Source organism: Coturnix japonica, chromosome 20 (genome assembly GCF_054131305.1).
Source record: "Coturnix japonica strain WE chromosome 20, WE-NBRP24, whole genome shotgun sequence".
Lineage (NCBI taxonomy): Eukaryota > Metazoa > Chordata > Aves > Galliformes > Phasianidae > Coturnix > Coturnix japonica.
In genome coordinates, this window is record NC_140682.1 from 1834654 (window position 1) to 1857215 (window position 22562).

Genomic DNA, 22562 nt, shown 5'->3' on the forward strand with positions numbered 1-22562 from the left:
GAAGACTGAATTACTTCAGAACAGCAACACTAACCCCACAGTGCCCTTATTTCTGAGCTGAGCTGTCTGCAGCAATGTGTACTACTGAATCACTGAGTAACTGTGAGGGTTTGACATCCCAGAAAACATTAACCAGCAACTGAAGAGGACTGGTTTCAAATTATTTGGGGGAAGTCTGTGCTTCTTGCCAACTAACCTCAGTCTATTACCATGGTAGCTGTTACTGAAACTTTTACTGTTCAAGAAGTCATCCTTTAGTTGCATGCTCCTGAGACAACCAGAACACTGCTCTCAGTCTCTGAAATGTAACAGACAAGTGCATAACAAATATTATAGGTATTAGATATTTGAAACGCATGTAATTACGCACCTGAACAACAGATACTAGCACACTAGGTTGACATTGTGCGTTAGGATTCTGACAGGATCAACAGTTTTCATCACTTGCTTCATTTTGGACTAGGCATACAGAACAGCTAAAGAAAAAGACATTTTCGAGTAATTCTGAGCGGTCTTTGGAGCATCTACTTGCTCAAGTTTAAAGGAGAATCGCTGAAGAGAAGCTCTGGTATTAGTTTTGCTTGGATTCCGGCAGGCAGTGCATTAGGAGGCAGCATGATTGTTTCTCACCAAACAGATTATACAGTCCCATTGACCTTCCTGCCTTTTTAGCAAAGACAGATCCACATTTCTCTTGTGCAGTATTACGGCTGGCTTTGAAACTTGCAGCACATTCAGTAAGAGAGGGCCATTACTGTGTTTCCCACATAGCTGGATTTGGGCTTTGGCATGAAACAGTGCCACAGTGTAGCTGTAAGCAACACCACGGCATCTCTCCAAACAAGCTGTAGAGCAAGAATGACTTTGTCAGCTACTGACAGATCTGAGGAGCATTCATCAATGATCTTCATTAGGCAGTGCTTTCTTTGAAGACAGGGTTTGTGCACTTCTTGTGCTTCTGCCAACACACCATCGTTCACAAACTCATCTGCCTTTCTTTGCCAAAGCTAAGCGACAGTATTTAGATTAGTGAGAATCAGCTGGAATGCAAGTAACAAAAAGCATTTGGGGTAATGCAAGCTAGGAACCAACCTCGGCAAGATTCCAGTGTGAACCACATTCTTCATAGCTTCAAATGCTAGGAAAGCATCATCAGTTTTGCCTTCAACTGCATCCAGCACTGCAAGTGCTATACGTGCCTCTTCTTCATAGGCTGCAACCTGAAAGACCTACAAGCAAAGTGAAAAACAAGTTATACCTAACGTACACACTGATACTTGGAACAGCTGGTGCATGCCAACAGCCAGGAAGGAATCGGGTAGGAGAAAGTTAACAACATCGCTCATTTTCCTCTAAGACAAGAAAATACTTCTGGAAGAAAGTCGGTGCTCAGGGAGGTCAGTGTCATCCAAGCAGATACAGTTCTACAACTAAGAGAAGTTCTCAACAAATACTGTTTCCCCCTTCACCAGATACATTCTGATACTACCAAATCTCATCGTTAGCACAACCCAAAAGAAACCCAACAACAACAACTACAAAATAAATAAACAAACACAACAAAAAGCCCAAGCAATGTAAATGTGGCTCATTTCCAGCTGGGACAGACCTGCTTTCTTCAGCTTGTCAGGTATGATGCAATGTGTTGGTTCTAGGAGAAAAGCAATGCTGATAACACACCAATGTTTATAGCTCCTGCTAAGCATGTTGTGCACAGACAAAGCTGTTCTCAGGAAAGGATCCAAGGAGCTGGGAAAGAACAGAATTAGGACAGCTGGTTTACGCTGGCCAAAGGGGTGTTCTGTACAGAATGGCATGGTGCTTAGCCATCTTCTGGGTCTAACCGCAGCCAAAAGCTTGTATATTGTCATATAACACCCTCTACTCTACTCTTAGATCAATCCATCTGCACCTGAATGTCCACATGATGGAAATGCTTGTAGAGAGGATCAGTCAGTTCAGGAACATTTTTGTTCTCCCTGATGGTTTCCAAGCTAATCAGAAGTTTCTTTGCCCAATGTATTCCTTCTGGTCACAGAACAATTCAGACTAGCACCCTGTTGAAGAAAAGAAATAGAAGCTATCTCAACAAATCCAAATCAAGTGTTACCTTGTTTGGTTCTTACTGGTTTTTCCCCATGTGCCGGACTGTGTGCTCTGCTGATTCCCATTCCTGCCTGTTCATGCAGCAGGAACCAGTGTGCAGCAGTCTGGTATTTATAAGGCAGACTCTTCTAATGCAGTCTTCAAACAAGAATTTGCCAGCAGTTACTGTTAATTGTTTATTGCCTTCACCCAGGACTTGGAAAACCAAATCTAGAAGGAATTGCATTAGAAGACCATTAGTGGATTATTCCAGCTTGCAGTGCCCACATATTTGGGAAGCTTGCTTCATCACTTCATTCCTACCTTGGCAGTGAGTAGTTACAATTGCTTTATCTTTCTTGTGTAATCATAAATGTTTTAGAGCAAACAGCTGTGTCTTGTTGTGTGCTTTCACAGTGCCAGTACGTGTGCTGGTGACCCACTTTGGAAGTCTGAAAGCAACTTTTAACTACAGCATAAGCTCTTAAAACTCAGAGGATCGAGGTGTACCAGCAATTTAATCTGGTGATATTATCCTCAGGATGATAGGAAAAAGACTGGACTAATGTGACACTGCCTGCTGTAAAACCAAGTTTCTGTAGAACTTCAAATACATTTATTAAAATCCCCTCTCCAAACCAGAAGCACATGATGTCTGTTCAGCCTTTTAATTTCACGTCTTGAAACAATCAAACCCAGCATGCCCCATAGTACCTCTGAGCATGTATTTCTGTGCTTCATGCTAATATGTTCCCAATGCAGCGTTTGCCCCCACACACCGTGTGCACACAGCCTCACCTGGCATAAACAGCTGTACACGCACAGTGCTGCTGACTTCCCAGCACAGAGTGCCCTACCACAAGGTCTAGCCTGGTTCCTTCCAAGCTGCTAAGAGCAGACATAAAACACGTGTTGTTTTAGTTTTGACCCTGTGTGTATAGTTATACAACTGAACACTTAGACAGCCAATAGGTAATGTAATGTAAATGTAAACACAGGGTATACAGATGCTTCATAGAAATGATTAATATGATAGAAGGATAAAGGGAAAATGCTCACCAACATTGAAGGTCCACAGTAAAGTCAAAAAAAAAAAAAAAAATCACCAGAGGAAGAAATCCTGCCTTAGAGCTGGTCAGCCCTTACATGAGATCTGGGAGAGTTGGAGCCAAGCTCCACCCCTTCCAGTAGCACAGCTGAATTACCTTCACCTGTGCTCCTGCAGCTGACTCATTGCTTGCCTCAGGTGGTCAATCAGAAGTTCAGGCTGTGATCAGTAGTTTCCTATACACTTTGTTAAGGTCAAAATACACTTCAGAAAAGCTGGTAAAGCAATTGCTCTGCCAGTTGTCCTCCAACTTTGCTGTCACTCTAATTTGGCTGTTAAGATCTGCAAGCTCCACCACAAATTACACACCAACTTTGCTTTCTTTCAGAGCTGGTTTTTGAGCACCTGCCATGTGTTCAAGGGATGGACTTGTGCAGGGACTCTCCAGAACTGGCTGGGAACGCAGCTGTCTCAAGCAAACACAAAACAGTCCAAAACTTACCTGAGAACATCTGGCACAACTCCAAACTTGAGTTTCTCACAATGGTGATGTGTTGGTGCGTCTGGGAGGAGGTGACCCAAATTTACAAGGTGGGCATCTCTGTCCTTTTTCCCAGCTGAAATGCGTTTGAGGATCCAGACTCAGCAAATATCTTCTCGTCTTGTTTGCATTATCACTTCTGTCTTCAGATTTGTTGTGCTGATTCCCTTAGTTGTCAGAGGGAGCGGGGTGTGACCAGGACTCAGCTGGGCTGTGATCAAACTGCACGTACAGCCTCAGAAACTGCTCAGGAAATGGTTAAAAGAGCCGCTTCTTCTTCCTTGAAACTTCTGGCCTGCTGCAGCTTTGATTCTTTAGGGAAGAACAGACATAGCTGTGATTGTCAGGGTCTGTGTGGTTTGATTCTGGTTTCTGGGACATGATGAAGTGCGTGGAGTGCAGGGTGATGGCACTCTAAGGACATTTCCATTTGGGTTGGATTTCCAGGTTGCTGTGTTCAGTTAGGGGAGTCGTGGCACTGAGGTCTGTGTGCAAGGTCTTGCAGGCAGGCTCAGACTATGCTGATGGCTGCAGTTGCTGTCACTGTGTGCTTGCAGCCAGCACCCTGCTGCCCAACTCATGCCACCCACGTGTTTCCCTGGCGTGTTGAAACAAGCAGGAAATCCTGAAACTTGGGAGTTTCAAAAGCAGCGTGATTTGTCTCCTCGGGCAAAGTCCTCAGCCAGAACTGCAGTAGAGACACCCCCTGGAGCCAGCAACTTGGGTCGAAAGTACTGGATTGGAAGGGGTCAGTGCCAGGCACCCAGCTAACCTGTGGAGGTAAAAATGTGCCTAGAACTAATTTGGCCCTGGACTTCCAGAGAGCCTACTTTGATTTTTTGCTGTTGCCTACTTGGAGGAATCTCACAGGCTAGAGTGCTCAAAGGTAAGGGGGCCATGAGAGCTGGGCAGCATTTAAATAGCGCTTCTTCGGAGCTCAGGATTGGTGCATCCCTAAGAGAAGGAAATAGGGAAGGGGGGTGTCCTGGAAATGGGTGATGCTGAGATGGTGAAGATGTTGAACACCTTCTTTACTTTGTTTTTCACTTCAGTGACTGCCCCTTGGGACTCCTGGGCCCTGGAGGGAAGAGAGAGAGCTTGAGAAATGGAGAGCTTCCCTCTGGGTGAGGAGGGGGTGATCTGAGAGCATCTGGTTGGGATCAGCGTGCACAATCCATAGACTCTGATGGGATGCATCCACATGTGTGGAGGGAGCTGGCAGAGGTGATTGTCAAACTCTTTATCATCTTTGACAGGTCTTGGAGAAGTGCCTGAAAGCTGGAGGAGAGCCTGTGACACTGCAGTCTTCAGAAAGGGCAAGGAGGAGGATCCGGTAAACTGCAGGGCAGTCAGTCTCACCTCTCCCTGGAAAGGTGGTGGAACAGCTTGGTCTGGATGCCATCTCCAGGCAACTGGAAGGGAAGAAGTTTACCAGCAGTAGACAGCTTGGATTCACCGGGGAAATGTCATGCTCAGCCAACCCTGCAGCCTTCTGTGATGGCATCACCAGCTGGGTAGATGTGGGGAGAGCAGTGGATGTCATCTACCTTGACTTCAGCAAGGCTTTTGATACTGTCTCACATGACATCCTGGTAACAAAGCTGAGAAAGTGTGGGATAGATGAGTGGATGGTAAGCTCGGCTGAGAACTGTCTGACTGGCCAAGCTCAGAGGGTTTTGATCACCAGCACAGCGTCCAGTTATAGACCTGTGTTCCCCGGGGTTTGTTGATGTGTCTGGTCTTGTTCAGTATCTTCACTGATGACCTTGATGAGGGGATAGTGTCCACGCTCAGTAAGTACACCTATGATACAAAGCTGGGAGGATTGGCTGACACACCTGAAGTCTGTGCTGCCATTCAGCAAGACCTGGACAGACTGGAGAGCTGGGCACTAATAAACAAGAAGTGGTTTAACAAAAGCAAGTGCAGAGTCTTGAATCTGGGAAGGAATAGCAGCAATTATCAGTACAAGGGCATGCAATGTTGTGTGGGCACATGGGTGTGCAAAGGAAGAACAGTGCTGGGATGGGCTGTGGTGGGCCAAAGATGCATAGTGGACCGAAGATGGTAGATGCAACTCTGGACCAAAAGTCATGCAGCAGCTCATGGAGTGTCACTGGACAAATCAGGCCGTGTGCTCTTTGTGAATCTCTAATTGTGATGGTTTATTGATTGACTGCAATCAAACTACAAGTACTGAGTTGGGCAGCAACTGAAACACCGCGCACTGCAGCCGCTGCCATGTGATGTTTCTCCTCTCAGTCATTCAGCTGCAGCTTCTGCATCATCTCTGCAAGGCTGTTCATCACTGCGGAGAACTGGAAAGAAACAAAGCAAGCGTAGAAGTAGGACAGAAACAATCTAGGGAGATCTCATGAAGAAACTCTGACCAGTAAACATCCAGAATGGCCCCGTGTGGCACAGCATGTTCCTTTCATTCAGGTCACTGACACTACTTCCCAGGACACACTGCCTATGCTCTGTCGTGGAAAGGCTGTTTCAAAGGTTGCAGTGCCCGACATGGCAAGCTTCTTTATCACAGCAAAACCTTCTGGCTGTTACCAACCACATCCTTCTCAAGCCAGAGGAAGGCGTCCAAGCTCCCCATGGCAGCTCTCACTGACAGTGTCATTTCCTCAAACACACAGCTGGCTGCTTTTCTATTCCATCGCTTCCCTCAGGATTTTACCATCTCTTTCATATCTGACAGATGGAGGCACTGAGACCAACAAGAGAATGTGTGTCTGTGTTCACCAAGGACTCACCTCTATATGTGCAGCTCTCTGAGAAGCCTTTTTCAATTCCCTTCTCCTTTCTTTTTGTCGTTGTCTTCTTTCTATAAAGCAAGAATACCAATGAATTCATTTTGTTAACAGCAAAACTGCAGAAACATGGGTGCTGTGAAAACAAATGGCAGTCCAATGACAAAGCAAATGGGACTAGGAAGCCTCTCAGACATTTCCAGGGGGACATACAGAAGACCACTGTGAAATTAACAGAAAGAGATGCATTTAGGTATTCTGGCACCTCACTGCCTTTGGACTTTGTAGCCTTCAACTCTTATCCCCTCTACAGAGCAGGAAAAAGCAAGCCCTAAGCAAACTCAATGTGTTGCACTTCACCAGGACGGTACCGCAGCACCTTCTTACCTCTTTGCTTGGAGCTCAGTGCTGGGGCAGGCCCAGGGTGTGCTGCTGGGGCCGGCACACTGTCTCTGTTCTGGCCTCTGGCTCTTTTGGTAGCAGGCAACTGCGCTGCAGTCTGTTTCTCTTTGTCCAAACCCTTGCGTTTACACCCAGCCAGGGTCTTGGAGACAGAGCTGGGACCTGCTGTTACAGGAAGCCCTCCAGCCTGAAGATGAGCTTTCTCTGAAAGCACTTCCTGCACCACTTTCGCATAGATGTTTCCATTTGGCTCCAGGCATACATCTGTTATAATCAAGAAAGGAGAAGCAGTAAGATTTAAAGAGTGACCAAGGCTAATTTCTGTAGCAAAATGGGCCACAATACTAGGAAATCTCATCTTGCGTGTTCACAGTAGCGGATCTTAGGATCTGAGCTGAAGGGTGGGTTTGCATTTCAAATCTGGACAGGGAAGGTAATTGTAAATCCCAGGGATGAAGACCTCAAGCAACACGCAGCAAAAGGAGTATGAAGAAAGAATGGACAGAAAGCCTAACTAGAAAGACATTGAATCAAACCCTGATGCCTGTTGTGCATCTGTACCTCTCCTGGGTGCCACGTCACAGGCTGCAGTCCTCCCCAGACTTTCCGCAAGGCTGCTCTTGGCTGGAAGACCACTTGTGTCAGCTTCTGGCAGAAAGGAACAAGAAATACTTGAAGAGCATCGCCAACCACCAACTTCCACTCTTCAAGTGTAGTTCCTACCATTTGCCTTTTTGCTGCTACAGCATGGTGCCATTTCTACAGTAAGCACAGATCTGCAGTGGACTTCCTTCACTCTTCCATCACACACGCACCCCTTCATGCAGCCCTATTTAGAAATACCCACATTCTGGAAAATACAGACAAAAAAGAAACAGGCAGAAAAGCGGCACTAATACTTTGTCACTGGTGGGAATCTCCACAGAAAGTGCTGTGCTAAAGGTGTGAGGTTAAGGGACCATCACTATCAAGATAAAAGTCACAGCATGGAAGATTTAGCGATGGCGTGCTGACTAGAAGGAAAAAACAACACTTACCTTGGAGCTTGTTCATTTTCCCTCCTATCATCGGATATCTTCTCATCATCTACGTAGCTCTGAGGTTGGCCAAAGCCTGTTGCCATGAGCTTTGCTAAACGCAACAGTGCTGTGGCTCAGAGGTATTACACCGGCACATAGCATAGGAGAACTCCATAACCCAAGTGTCATGGGAAGAAGAAAGGGGAACTGTTAGAATTAATTACGTTCACTAAATTGATAATTGTAGGCTTCTTGTCACACACTACTGCCTACAGCAAAACAGCACAGATGTTGACAACTGTGATTTCTGCATACAAGCAACCACTCGAGGCTGAGCACTCTCTCCTCCTCTCTCCACTCTCTCCTGTCTCTTTGCCATTCCTAGAAAGACCCAGAAGAGCTCAGTGTTCTCTTGCTGTTAGTTTACATCCTCCAAGCACTTCCAAAGGCACGCTGCTCTGTAGAAAAAGCTGAGCTGCCCAGAAAGTTTGAGCAGGAAGAAGGCAGCAGTGACAGTGCATGTCATCCTGGGGGATCTGAAAGCATTTGTGAAGAGAACAGGGAAAGAAGAGGGAAGAGAGCAAAACCAACAGGCACTAGCACTGCTGCCCACAGGGGGCGGGGCTTGAGGCAGGGCCTGTGCCAGAGGGGGGCCTGGCACAGTTAGGGCCAGCTCAGGGCCCAGAGCAGAGGGGGAGCAGGCAGAGGCAGGGCCTTGGGGCCCAGGATGGAGGAGGACCAGGCACAGCTGGGGCCAGCTCAGGGGCCAGAGCAGAGGGGGACCAGGCACAGCTGAGGCCACTGCAGGGCCCAGGTGAGAGGGGAACCCAGCACAGTCGGGGCTGCTTTGGGGCCCGGCACAGCCAGGGCCTATCCCCCTTTTTTGCACATATGAAATGCTCCCAGCTGTGCTGCACAGCAGAACATCTTTCAATGGAGATGAAAGCCTGTGAAATGAAAGAATCCTTTCTTATTTCTTTCACATTTGTGTTTGTTGACTGCAGTTCCAACCAGGTGGACTCGCAGTGTCTTGCAAGTGACACCTGGAAGCAGGTACAGACTGGAGACCCAGCACCCTCAATGTCCAGGTGAGTAACAGCAGCCAAGGAGGTCTTTGGGCTCTGCAGGGTCCAAGTGTGGAGCATTACACACAGGAACAGCTGAGTATAAAGACAGTGGCAGAGCTGCAGAGCTTGCCATAGTAGGGAGGCACAGTGGCTCAGCTCATTTCCCACAGTAACACAGGAAATAAGAGCCATGAGGGAAATGCAGATGCCTTCTGCCCCCATCAGAGGGGAGGAATGAGCTGCACTTCCACAGAGACATTCCTCTCACAGCCACTCACACCTCAGGTGTGGAGGGACGAGCTGGGGCTGCTGGTGGCAGCTGTGGAACACTGCCATCTGTGGTGCTCCATCCTGCCCTGGAGGGGCATGTAGAGCTGAGGATCTTTGTCACTGCACAAATGACTGCAAGCAGAGATGTAGCAGAGGGAACATAAAGCATTTAATAACTTATCATACAAAGCAATGAGTAATAGAAATGACAGTATTTCCAACCAAATATCCCCCATCCTAGCAGTCATGCCTGATCTCTACAGTCCCACCCAAACAATTTCCCAGCCCCCTCCAATTCATCCTCACTATCCCACCCCTGAATTTCCCTCCCCCAATTCCCACACAGTAATTGCCCACACTAATTACCAGCATGCAGGGCATAGGGAACACCTGTTCCTTGTGTGCAGGCACCTGGAAAAAAAAGAAGTGTCAGGGAACTGGGGGTCTGTAGCAGGTTGTGGAGGCTCTGCATAGAACATAACCCCAGACCACAACCCCATCAGCTGCTGGGGCAGCAGCATCCCTGTCATTGGGGGATGTTGCCAGTGGTGGATAGGGACACAGGGAGAAGCCACACCTTGGTGTAGCTCTGATCTGCTCATGTCCAGTCCAATCCTCTATAGCACTTTCCATCTTCTGTCCTTTGTTCTTAACTGTATCCTTCCTTCTCTTCTGCTCTTTTTCTTTCTTTTAGGTGTCTTACCTGTATCTGCTTTTCCCCTCTTCTGTTCTTTTACTGCTCTGGTCAGCATCCAGTGTCTGCACCACAACTCTAGGTTTTGGGATCGAGAAAGGTACAGAGGGCATAGATTTGTACAAGAAAAGCTCTCTTGCTGTGCCCAACAGGTGACAAAAAGGGGCCCTCAGGACCACAAAGGCAGCTTGTTTCTCCAAAAAAAAAATAAACTTAATTCTTTTCTTTATAAGAAGCATTAGAATCTTACAGAGAAGATGAAAATCATCTTCACTATGCTTTTAGACTGCGCATAGACTAGACCAAGATGTGTGGTGTTGCTTTGATACCTTATGAGGAGCACCGGTATCAGTGGATGAAGCTAACATTGTCTCAGAAGCACAATAATGGAGTACTTTTGTTTATAGATGGCCTGAATGCAGTACAGGAGTGTGTTGCAGTAGTACTTGTTCTGAAATTCTAGGCTCTGACTAAGAAGTTTAGCAGGGTCCAAAGCACTTGTGAAAACAGTAAAATATTATTACTTCCTGTGTTAACAAATGAGTCTGTTACAATAGGATGATGAAAATAATGCTGCTTTAATGTGCTAATCATCAAACAGAGGATCTAGTCAGATTTCTAACTTCCAGCTCTTTAATTTTAGAGGTCTAGTTTGGAGCCTAGGGGACACATACAAGTTTGCCTGCGTATTAAACCCTTTACGGCACGGGAGAGAGCAAATGGGTCACAGGTAAGGCATTTATTTAATCATAAACAAAAAAACAACCCTTAAAGTTGTTTTTTTCCTGTAAGATGTTTTCTTTCCTGTAAGATAACCTTTTAAAACTTTTTTCATGCCTGCATTACTTGTGCTTCCTTGTAATAGGGATGTGTTTCACTTGAGGACTCAACAAGCATTATACTGAAGTCCCCTAAGAGCTCATTGGGAAGAATGAGCGATAAAACTTTAGGACAGGCAACACAGAAGTTCACCTTTTCACAGGTAAATTAATTGTCTTTAAATGATTTTAAGTTATTTATGGAAAAAGTTGCTTGTCTTCTGTTACTTCATATAAAGCAAACAAGTTTTTCTTAACTGTCTTTAGAATTATCAACGTGTATCTGACTCCTTACAAGTACCTAAATATTGCTTAAACAAAATAAAGAGATTAACCAGCTTCTTGGTAACATTCAGGTGTTTGGACCTGAAGCAACTCAAGAAGAATTCTTTGAAGGTACTGTGAAGCAACCAGTGAAAGAGTTCTTAGAAGGATGTAATTGCCTTGTTTTTACGTATGGCGTTACAAATGCTGGGAAAACTTACACATTCCAAGGTATGAGGAGAAATGCTTTTTCCTTGAATTAATTTCTTAAAGTGAGAACTACTTCTAGAAGAGAGAGATGTTATGACTTCTTACCTAGTTACTCAACAGGCCTTGTACGTTGCCTTCTTTTGCATACTAGTAGCCTTGAAAAGTCGTCTTCTTCCATAACAAATATTACTAAATTTACAAGTGTGTAAGACAGCATACACTACAATAACTTTGGTTTTTTTTCCTACTATAAATGCGTGCATCTTAAATGCTGTTCTTTATTTGAAGGCAAAGTATGTCTGAGTTTGTTTGATTTATTGTAGGCAGAAATTAAACATTCTGAAACATTTGATCAAGGTATTTCAATCTTTTTTCAAATTTCTGATTTTAGTAATAACAGCAGCATAGAAGATTGTGTTCCCTGAGCTTTAGTAGTACAGAAATAATACATCAATCTCCTTTCTGGCTGGGAGCAGTTGTTTTTTATGTTTAATATTGTCATAACAAATGAAACGATTGGGTTCACAGGAAACAAGTTCCCCTTATTTCTGTTATTTAGTGTTCTGTTACTATGTATTTCCAATAGTTTTATATGCGTGGAGCTGAAGACTTTCCCATAGTAATACCTTTTTAGGACTTAAATATTAAGAATCAACAGGGTAGTATGTTCAAAAATTATCTTTCTATGCACCTTCCATACAGCACTATAGAAATTCTTCTGCGTATTGTCCTCTCTTGTGTTCATGACTGACTTTAAAACACTGAAGCTTGCTTGGTATTTAGTGACAGTGGAAAAACTAAGGCGTGAAGTAGGCAAGATGTGGAGGTAGTTGTGTGCTCCAAGAAAAGGCAATGGCAAAGGAGCTGAGTTACTCTAACAGTTTTTATGAGACTTGTAGATATTTCTAAATAGGGTTTGTGGGACGAAGGGAATGTTGTAGCAGAGACATCACTCTGGTTGTTATTTCAGGGTTGTTTCAGAGCGGGAAGGGAGCCTGGTAAACAGTTGAAAATCTGCACGTCTGTTAAATGTGGGAGTTTGCTGTGGGTTATTTTTTCTTCTTAAGGCTATGCTTATGCAGAATATTCTGGCTGTTTTAAAGTGATGCCCTGTAATGTCTAAGGAATGGGATGTGAGCTGATGCTTTAAGCCAGTATTTTTCAGGGAACAGTCTAGTAACACTGCAAACATTGCTTCAGACTGTAGCTGGCCTCTAAATTCTTTGTGTATACTTTGAGATTAGAATCAGTTATCTTTGTCTTCATTTATGTTTATATGTTGCTTACAATAGTAACCTGGCCCTTCTTTTGTGTATTGCTTACAGGGACAGAAGATGATGTTGGTATTTTGCCAAGGACGATGGATATGTTGTTTAAAACTGTTGGAGGAAGGCTATACACAAAAATGGATCTGAAACCTATTCGGTGGAGAGATTACGTAAAACTGACTAATGACAAAGTGAGAGAAGAAATTGCTCTTAAAAATTCGTTGCTTCGTCTGACAAAAGAGGTAGGAAACTACTTTATAAAGAAATGATGAGTACATGCATCTTGTGATAGTTCAGTGTTATCCTTTCCATTCTGTAATGAAAGAGGGTTCTGTATTTACACACAGTTTTCTATTTGTCTTTCTGTTCCTGCTGAAAAAGAATGAAGCATCTTATTAGTGGTGTGCTACACCACACTGGGGTATTTTAGTTGTGGAGTATGTTAACTTGATCTTACTGATGAGGTGGTTAAGTGTGGACTTCACAGTGTGAAAGGCAGGTGGCAGTAAAATTCCTTCTGAATTATTTCAAGAGCACAGCTGAGTATGAAGTCTGGCTCCAATGATATTTAAGTATTTCGGGGAAAAACAACACCTGTCTTCTACATGAACCAAAGATGTGTAAAACTGTTCTAGGTTTAGTGAGTATGTGGAAAGAAAATGCAGTGAACAGCTATATGCTGATCTCATCCTACTCCATTAGAGAGTTAAGATGTGATCGTGCGATATAGGTGCCTCCTCTAGTTTCAAGACCCGTGTTCCTAGGTAAAATACTTGACCTTATAAGCTAAGTAGGTACAAGCTTTGCTGACTATACAAAGCCAGATCTGGGTGAGTGTCATGTAGATGAAAACTTCTATGTTAAAAGTTTTACTTCTAAGCATACTGTATCTGGTAGGTGAGATTCCTCCTCTTCAGTAGATGAGAATTTCTTTCTACTTTTGTGCTCTATAAAAAAGCAACACAACCTGAAGCCTGGGAACTGAGTATACATCTATGAACATCATGAGATCTACATGTTGGGAGCTATTCTGTATTTTCTATGACCAAACTACTTAAAAATATTATATTTACAAAATTTAGTCATAACTTCATTTGTGTAACACTTTGATAGCCTGAGTTAAGAAATAATAAGCTGCTTATCTACATTAAGTGATCAAGTATTCTACCTTAACTTCCTTTTCTGAGAGTTGACCTAATAAGCCATAGGATATGGAAGTCCTGAATTAAGAAAATCCCAATAAGAAAAATATTTCAGGAGTCCAAGATTCATGAAGGGTAAAATGCAGATTATAAATGGGCTATTGAAAATCATCTTATTAAATAACTCCTTTTCCTGTTGGGGATTCTCTCCCTATTTGTTCTTTTTCTTTCTGAATCAGGAAGCTGAAATGCATCAGATCTTATAGTAAAGGAATTGTCAGAAATGAGTAGTAAGGTGAAACCAGTCAAAACGTGTAGCCAGGATTTTTGTGTTGGCACCTTGGAACTATACTGTATTGTTTTCTGGTAGAGCAATACAGCTGCTTTTAAAATAAATAAATAAATAAATAAATAAAAGCAACCAGTGGTGTATTGGTGCTGTACATCAATAATAAATCCTAAAGTCTCTGTTTTCTTTCGTAGGTAGACCATCACAACAGCACTAATGACAAATCCCCAGCTGATTCTAAGGGTATGTTTTATATTAAACAGTAGCAATTAGAAAAGCTTCTGTAAGGTCAACGACTGGCTTTTTTGGCTAATGCTGATAATAAAAGGATTATTTAGCTTTTATTTGTAACAGAACGGAATAATGGGCAGAACATCTGGGCAGAAAACAGAAGGAATAAAATGGCTAGGAGACTACTGGGACATCTATCATAACCTGGTTTTATGAGGTGAAAGTAAAACAAAGAAAAAGAGTATGATTTCTGATAAGATCCCTAGTGGTTTTCCGACAGGCCTTTAGGGCACTTAAGAACTCACTAAATACTTTTTTTTCCCTAAAAAGTCAGAACGAAGTGTCCTTACTAGTTCAGTTCTCCATATTGTAAAGACTGAAGAGTTCTGAATATTTCTAACCCAACTATAGATGTTAGATTGGGTTTTGGAAGTGAAAAAGCAAGCTTTATAGCAGGCGTGTCTTTGCAAATGTGTAGGGCAAGCGTCTTGACTTCCAGATACTTGGTGTTTGTATGAGAGGTGGGGATTCTCTGTGTTTATGTTCTGGGAAAAGTTTTAAGCTGTAAGCTTAACTATTACTTATTTTTAAATGCAGCTAGTTTTACTGTCTCTACATTGACTTGTAATATTTTCTACTTTGCAGGTGCAGAAAATCTCTCAGAAGGATCAGACCAACTTAGCAGATTATCTATAGATGATTTTGTGAAGTTCTCTGGGTTTCATTTTTTGAGATTTACAATGAATGTTTTTATGATTTACTGGCTCCTTTATCAAATGACAGAAAAAAAAGGACACTTTGCCTTGCTCAAGACATCAAGGGATATTCTTATGTAAAAGGTAACTAGAATACTTTGCAAACTGCCAAGCTTGTCATGGAATAGTGTAACATGTTTCTTCTGAGATAGAAAACTCTTAAATGTGTTCAGTGTAGCTCTAGAAGTGTCTGCTTGAATGTGAAGGCAACAAGCTACATGTACGTATCTGCATCTTCAACAGTATTCTCCTTATTCCTGTACTTTGCCCATAAAGCCTGTGTGAACTCCACTGCCTTCATCATCCTTGAAAATGAGAGCCATACAGTCGTTATAATGCAGACAAAATCCAGATAACCCATCCCCAATAAGAACTACAAGCTAAAACAAAAAACTTCTCAGATTGACTTCTGCACCAATGAATACAAACTTTCGGCTTCTGTAGTTTAAGAACTTAGCTTTTGTACTTTCAGTACTAAGGCTGCTTGCTTAATTTGGATGGAACATACTTTAGTATACTGGTAGGATAAACTGTTGTGCTATACTATACCTTGCCCTTTTCTGTGGGAGGAAGAATCTTAGTCTTATCTGCCATCAGCTTGTCGTATGTTTGAGGCAGAGTTAATGAAGTATTTTATTGTCTTAACTAAATGTTCTTAGTTTGTATACCTTATTTCTTGTTCACTTTCTCTTTTGCTAGCGAAGCTTGCAAAAATCACTTTTCCTTCTTTTGAAAGGTTTGCAGTGGGTTCAGATTTCTGATTCTAAAGAAGCTTTCAGACTTTTTAAACTGGGACAGAAACACCGGAGTTTTGCAAGCACAAAGCTAAATACTTGCTCCAGCTGAAGGTGGGAAACTTTCACTAACATTGGGTGTAACATAGTGTGGGGAAGAGGGATGAATGAAAATATTGTTTATGGCTTTTTTTCGGGGAAGAGGCTTTAAAAAGGCTTGATATCTAGTGTTCCATGTGATATTTTGTGACAGTTTGTGATTCTAGTGCTTTGAACTAGAAGGATTAGTCCTTCAAGCAGATAAGTGCATACAAAAGCTAAGTGTTTTATCAAAAACTCTCAACAAAATAACTAAGCCTTCTTCCATGTAAGTAATGGTGGTTCATGAGGGGGAAGAAAAGCAAAATAAACCAAGACGGAATGTCTCTTTAAAAGGTTTAATGCATCTAGTAGAATTATTGTTAATTGAATCTGGAATAAATCCAGCAGTGTTTTGAACAGATGTTACAGATTTTAGAAAATGTGTGTATTTCTGGCTATTGACCTTGCTTCATTTCTCCTTTTAGCCACAGTATATTTACAATTAAGGTACTAAGAATTGAAGACCTTGAAATGCCACGAGTGACACGAGTCAATGAGTAAGTTCAGAGCAGAGTTCCCTTCTTCTTTTAGGATGAAATTGTCAGTTACTTTCAGTATTGATGTATTGATATTGGGCTACGGACACTAGGTTCCCTGATACAGCCTCCTGTATGAGTGGTGGTTCCCCATTTCCTGTCATTATGCAGTACTAAACCATCAAGTTGTAATGCTGTTCTATATCTTGTGCCCACTGTTCCACACAGTGTTCCTTTATCCTTCTCACTCAACTTCTGAACTAATGTAAATCCTCAGAAGGAAGAATATGGCAGAAAAATGGAAGCTGTGTTGGAAAAGAGTTTGGCAGGAAGTAGTGTGCAAGTTCACTAGGAAAGCAACATTAAAAAGCATGAAAGGGTTCAAGAAATTGTTCCTCTAGGAGGAGTGGTTGTGTTGGAAATGATAAATAATCAATGTACATTCAAAGGCAAGAAAACTTAATTTTCCTTATCTGCCTTCAGATTATCACTGTGTGATCTTGCTGGTTCAGAAAGGAATACCAAGACGTGCAATGAAGGTGACAGACTGAAAGAGAGTGGAAATATCAATGCATCTCTCCTAACTCTAAGCAAGTGTATTAGTGCACTCAAGATCAGTCAGCAGTCAAAGTAAGTCCTTGTACAAACTGTAAACTAGTTGTAGATTTCAGATATCATGTACAATGTTTAAACTATTGTTTAAAATGCAGAGTACGAAACTATGTTATGAGTGAAAACTATCTGTAGGCTTCTGCAGATGTGTGAAGACTTGATGATCTAAGAAAGTGATCTATAAACTTGCCTTCTTTTTGTTGTTGTTTTTTGTTTGCTTGTTTGTTTTTTCAAATAAAACCATTCCAGTTCTAAATTTCTGAATGTGTTATCATAGACTTAAGCAAATTAGCGTTGTGTTTTTTTTTTTTTTTTTTTTTTCTGGCCTTGCCTTCTCAAACAAGTCCTGGGGCAGATTATAAAATTTGTTTTCACTATTTTCACTTTAAATGTGTGAAATGTTAGACCTTTTCCTCCTTTGTTAGTTAGTTGCATTTATCATTTAGTTCTGCTGTAACAGTTTTCCTCAGGGATATTGCTGTGCTTTGTCCTAGCCAAGAGACATGGTCAGAATATATATATTATATATATATAATTTGGAAAAGGAAAATTATATATAGATATATATAATTACATATATACATATAGATATATATAATTACATATATACATATATATATATTTTTTTCCAAACCTTGATGCAACTTCATCATTCTTTCTGATCTAGCTAACCAAATTCAGAGAGAAGAAAGCCTGCTTGCTACTTCTGTCTGAGGTTGTGCTCTAAATGAGTGCAGACAGAGCTTTCTGTATTTTAAACAATGTAGTATTTATTTACAGTCATAGCTGGATATAATTGCAGAATTCTCTGCTGATTCTCATTTGAAGGTGTCTTTCTGTCCCAAAGATTAGGTGAGCTCTGTGTTCGTGAAATGCCACACTGTGCCTGGTAGCCTATTCAAATTCTGTTATGCTTAAAAGTAGATGAAAATAGGCCTTGCTACTGGATTAGTCTCTTATCTGTCTGTCCTTTCTAGGGAAGAAGGATTCCTTAAAATTAGCTGCTGCTTAAAGTGCTTTGATTTATTCAGAACTGTTTTATTTGTTGGTCCTGATCACTTGAAATTTTAACAATATGGGGGAAATGTAGTGATGACTTTGATAGTAATTTTCTTTAAAATAAGAACTCATTTACCACTCCTGCACTAAAGCTACTTATGGGTCACATGTGTTGTGACAGGAGCGTAGCTATGTGAAGCTTTTAGCTCTGTTGGCAGAATTCAGTAGCTGTAAAGAGTCCAGCAGGTAACCTCACTAGAGAACAGTGTGTTTAGTCACGCTTTAGGAGTTCTCTCCTAATTTTCTGTACATCACCAGCTGTTTGATTCAGTGGCTTAACCTTGGTTTAGGAAACACCAGAGATGTTGTGATAAGTATATGCTTCTTTATTTCCAAAGTATTTACTATTGTCCTTTCCTAGAGACAATATACTGAGAGAGTGGTTATCTCTGATTTTGTTGGGTACTGTTTTCTTAGAAGTAGATAGGTCAGTTTGCCAGATGTGGTAAGGGAAAGAGAAAGGTGAGAGAGAATTTAAGCTAACGTGAGGCTGTATGACCTATCTTAGGCTGGATGTTGAATGTACTTTTTGTTTTAAATGTTCTCGTGGGTTGTCTAAGAAGATAATGGCTGCATAGTAGCTGGAACAATCATACAACCTGTCTGCAAACTAGCAAAAAGATTAAATTCAAAACAACCCACAACTCAAAATGATTTAAAGACTAGTGCAGTTATTAATGTGTTGTCTTCCACTTGGATAGCTCTCACATTGAAATGAAGCTGTTAACTTCTGCTAATGGGATTTGTTGTGGTTTTTGTCTTCAAAGGGTGCAGCAGCACATACCGTTTCGTGAAAGTAAGTTAACACACTTTCTTCAGGGATTCTTCAGTGGAAAAGGGAAGATACACATGTTAGCAAACATCAGCCAGTGTGCTTCAACCTATGAAGAAACACTCAATGTGCTAAGATTCTCAGCTATTGCACAAAAAGTATGTTGTAGTCTATTTTGTTGATCAGTACTTATGATTTGCATTTAAAGAAAAAATTCTGTTCTTCTAAGAATATGAATCTATTTGTGTAGTATCTGTAGTGAATCTGGGTGTTTGTCTCCATACAGCAGTCAGGATTTTTAATTTAGTGTTTTAGTTGAGCTTAATTTTCCTACAGAGTTTTCTAAAAATCTCTACTGGGGTCTTTGTGTTTCTTTGGGGTGTGAGGGCAGAAGCATCTTCTGAGAATCTCATTCCTAAAAAGTATTCAACCTAACAAGAAGCCACTTGTTACATCTGGAGGAGATTTTATGCTATTTACTTAATTTTTCTCTCTTCTCAAAATATGATCCCATGTAGGAAAGCAAATCCAGCTACCCCATATGTTGCTGCCGTTGTAATTTTGAATATTGTCCAGTTCAAGTGTTGACAAAAGAAGTGGAGCAGTAAAGAGTTTGAAAAGCTGTGTTATGGCCATCAGATGCTTCAGTGGGAAAGTGGGGGTTAAGCGGAATGGGTAGGAGTGAGTGCTATGATATAGCACTGAAGAAGTTAAGCTGTCAGATCAGTGCTACAGTCTTGATGGAAAACTTTGAAGTGCTGAGAGTTTGTGTTTGAAGCACAATTGATGGATGTGTGCCCTTGGATTGTGGCCTTATCTGAAAGAGGTTAAGTGTGAAAGTAGAGGGAGCAGCCTATGAGGGTGATGTGGCGCTGCAAGACAAAGAACTGAAAAGATGATGATCAGTTGCATTGAATGCAACTGGAAACTCAAAACATAAAAAAAGCAGAAATCTATGGCTGCATGAAGTGGCAGTTCTTGTACATTGTTTGCCTAGTGAAACTCTTGAGGTTAAAAGCAGGATTGGAGTCTGCAATAACTCCTTTGTACTTTCTTGAAAACTGGTTTAAGTAGTGACCAAACATCAAATACTATAAAATATATTAGCTTTTACTAGAATGCCACTTATCTTCCCCCCATATGAATCACTGTCATGTTGTATGTGAATTTGTGAGGTGGGTTTTGAAGCTGAAATTAAAAACTTCTTGTATGGCTGTCTTCATAGTGGCTATCCAGACTATGTGTAGAAATAACAGCTATTATGTAGTCAGCTATTCACCAGTTTTAACTGATTATAAATTACGTTTCAGGGTGGAGAACATAGCATAGTGCCTGACACCTGTGTTGATCCTGAGGGCATTCTTGATTCTGTGCATTATGATGTCATGGATATTAAAGAGCAAGCTGAGGCAGCACATAGTTCCATTGTATCCCTGGAGGACCCGAAGGAAGATATTGGCTGGTTTGAAAAGCAGCTGGAGAAAACTAACTTTGAACTGATGGAGACCAAAGAAGAGCTAACAGAGAAAAACACCAAACTACTTAAAACTGAAGAAGAGCTGATGCAGAAGAACAAAGGTGAGTTATGCGATGTGAAAGGTAGAAGACAGAAATAGTTCATTAATCTAAAAGAGAAATAACCAGTTTGAGTAGGAATTAGAGGAGATGTTCTACCTTTGGAACCATAGCCTGTAGATAAGTGATAGTTTATTCCTTGTGTATATTCAGGTTCAGCAATTCCACGGTTTTTGGTTATTTCTTTTTTTTTTTCCCCCCCTCTCCTTTAAACTGCAACTAGCAGCTTTACGCTTTCGTAAGTATGGGGTTAAATGTCTATATCTTGATTTTTACTTTTATATTGTAATCTCTACTCTTTATGTCTTGTTGATGCAATGTTTTCGTTCCAAGAAATATAGAAAACTTTTGAATCGCTCCCAATAAGTGAAGACCACATGCAAATTAATTAATCTGTTCAAAAGCTACCTAAACATTAGAATATCTGGAAAAATTGATTACTTAATAAACTATCTATTGGCTACTTATGTAATACAACCTTTTCTGTGTGTTACAGACTTTGAAATGCAGGTGATTAATTTGGATGAGTTTGTTGAGCAACTTAAAGAAGCAACTGATGTAACTTTATCAAGAAGATGTTGTGTAAAATTGTTTTAATACCAACTTGTGGTAGCTTAAAATGCTATTCCAGTAGGCTCAATTAATAGATTTCTTACCGAGCTAAGCTTAACTGAATTTGCCTTTAATGCATTGTGTAATTCAGCTACTTAACACTACATTAGAAACTGATGACTGAATTTTTTTTTATTTTTTATTTCCAAGAAAATGAATGCACAAAATGAAAGGATTCGAGAGCTAATGGACATCGTGGTGCAGAAAGATGACATTATTACAGAGCTACAAGACTTAAAATCTCATTTAGAAGAAAAAGTAAAAGATTATGTGAGTTTTACACATCTCCGTATCCTTATACAAAAAAAGAAAAACACTAATTCTATGCTTGTAATCAACACATTTTTGGAAAACTGATTTTCTGTATGTAGCTGGTACTCGCTTGAAATTGTAAACAATTCAAATTTATCTGAAGGTAGTTGTTGTTAACACAAACAACAAAAATATCAGGACACAATCTAAAATATGCGTGACAGAGCTGACTAAGCTTTAAGGTTGGATTATATCTGTTACGATGAAAGTGATTTTAGCAGCTTAGCAGAAGTGTGATGTGATGAACTTGTATGAGAGCTGACCATTTGCTCTTTGACCATGTTTGTAATTTTGTTGACTTCTTGGAAACAGGAAATTCTTTGATAAACTGGTAAACTCTTGATTGTGTGCAAGTCTTTTACTTTGTAACCTGCTAGGCTCTTGCTTTCCCTTGTATACTCTACCGAGTATTGCACTTGTCATTATCTGAAGGTGTACTTGTTCTGTCTGCTATTGAGATTTGTAACTGATGTCTATAGAGTCACCGGGTAAATATTTTAGCTGTATGGTTTTGTGTAAATATTTGCCTACAGAAGATTACTGAGACTTAAGTGCTCCTTTTGTTAAGCTTCAATGTAACTGATCTTATATCAATACAGGAAAAGACTACCTACCATTTAACTACCATTAAAGCAGAACCGGCAGAAGAGAACACTAATAAAGGAACTGAAAGCAGCCAATTTTCAGTGCTTTCAGTTAAAGCACTGAAACAAGAGAAAACTGAGTTGGAAGTGGGAAGAAAGCGCAGTAGTGATGAAGATAAGCCTACTGTGGAAGAGCCACCTCCAAAGAAAGGTACAGTTTCTTCCATCGTTGAACAGGGTGTCTTCCAAAACAATAAATTGCTTCCTATTCCGGATAGGAAGCAAAAGGCTGTGAAGCGCGTACCTTATGGTATAAGGAGAAAAGCCACTGTGTTAAACTGTAAATAGAAGTAACTGTTATGTAAATATCCCTTTTTCAGAAGGTCCTATGCTGTTCATTTTTGAATGCTTAGGATTAAAAGTTTTTTGCACTATTTTTTTCCTTTTTGCTGCTTTTTCCTCATCTGTTGATGCACTTGCAGATTTGGTAATAGTTTTAAAGCAGTTTCTTTAGGATTGTTTCAACTGCTGTTGCTGATCTTCTGAGTAGCATCAGCTGCTCAAGTGCTTTTTTTTGTTTGTTTGTTTTGTTTTTCCTGAAGCAACTATCAAAATTGTTGACGACCTGCTAATTGCTCGCTCATGGGCAATATTTGAGCAAAATGGTTTGGATAAGCTCTGATGCATTTAACTTCACTTCTGGGCACAGCTGAGCATCAGTGTTCCTAGAATTACGGAAGGCATATACAATGTAGAAGGGAAAATCTAAAACTTAGCTGTAGTCCCTTCCTTTCTTGTATTCCTCTTGCAAAATATGTGC

The 22562-nt window shown here is 41.0% G+C and overlaps 1 protein-coding gene and 1 long non-coding RNA gene across 2 annotated transcripts; one reads left to right on the forward strand and one right to left on the reverse strand.

Moving 5' to 3' along the window:
- Positions 1 to 6403: 6403 nt before the first annotated feature.
- On the reverse strand, positions 6404 to 7495 carry LOC146757477 (uncharacterized). The gene is made up of 3 exons (XR_014936145.1): positions 7400 to 7495; positions 6824 to 7102; positions 6404 to 6510 (listed from the first exon to the last, which is right to left on the reverse strand). It is a non-coding gene; the product is annotated as an uncharacterized LOC146757477 (long non-coding RNA).
- Positions 7496 to 8846: 1351 nt separating this feature from the next.
- Positions 8847 to 18817, forward strand: LOC146757478 (kinesin-like protein KIF20B). The gene is made up of 9 exons (XM_085520619.1): positions 8847 to 8945; positions 10532 to 10618; positions 10754 to 10870; positions 11063 to 11201; positions 12506 to 12690; positions 15602 to 15713; positions 16166 to 16237; positions 16700 to 16846; positions 18655 to 18817. The coding sequence occupies exons 3-6, from the start codon at positions 10820 to 10822 to the stop codon at positions 15692 to 15694; spliced, it is 468 nt and encodes a 155-aa protein (XP_085376745.1). The 5' UTR covers positions 8847 to 8945; positions 10532 to 10618; positions 10754 to 10819; the 3' UTR covers positions 15695 to 15713; positions 16166 to 16237; positions 16700 to 16846; positions 18655 to 18817.
- Positions 18818 to 22562: the final 3745 nt, after the last annotated feature.

Excerpts from the sequence above, each read along its gene's own strand:
- LOC146757478 (XM_085520619.1), top strand. The coding sequence starts at position 10,820 with ATGAGCGATAAAACTTTAGGACAGGCAACACAGAAGTTCACCTTTTCA. Across the intron at positions 10,871-11,062 it reads AGAAGTTCACCTTTTCACAG|GTGTTTGGACCTGAAGCAAC; the intron begins GTAAATTAATTG and ends GGTAACATTCAG. Across the intron at positions 12,691-15,601 it reads TGCTTCGTCTGACAAAAGAG|GTTTGCAGTGGGTTCAGATT; the intron begins GTAGGAAACTAC and ends TTCTTTTGAAAG.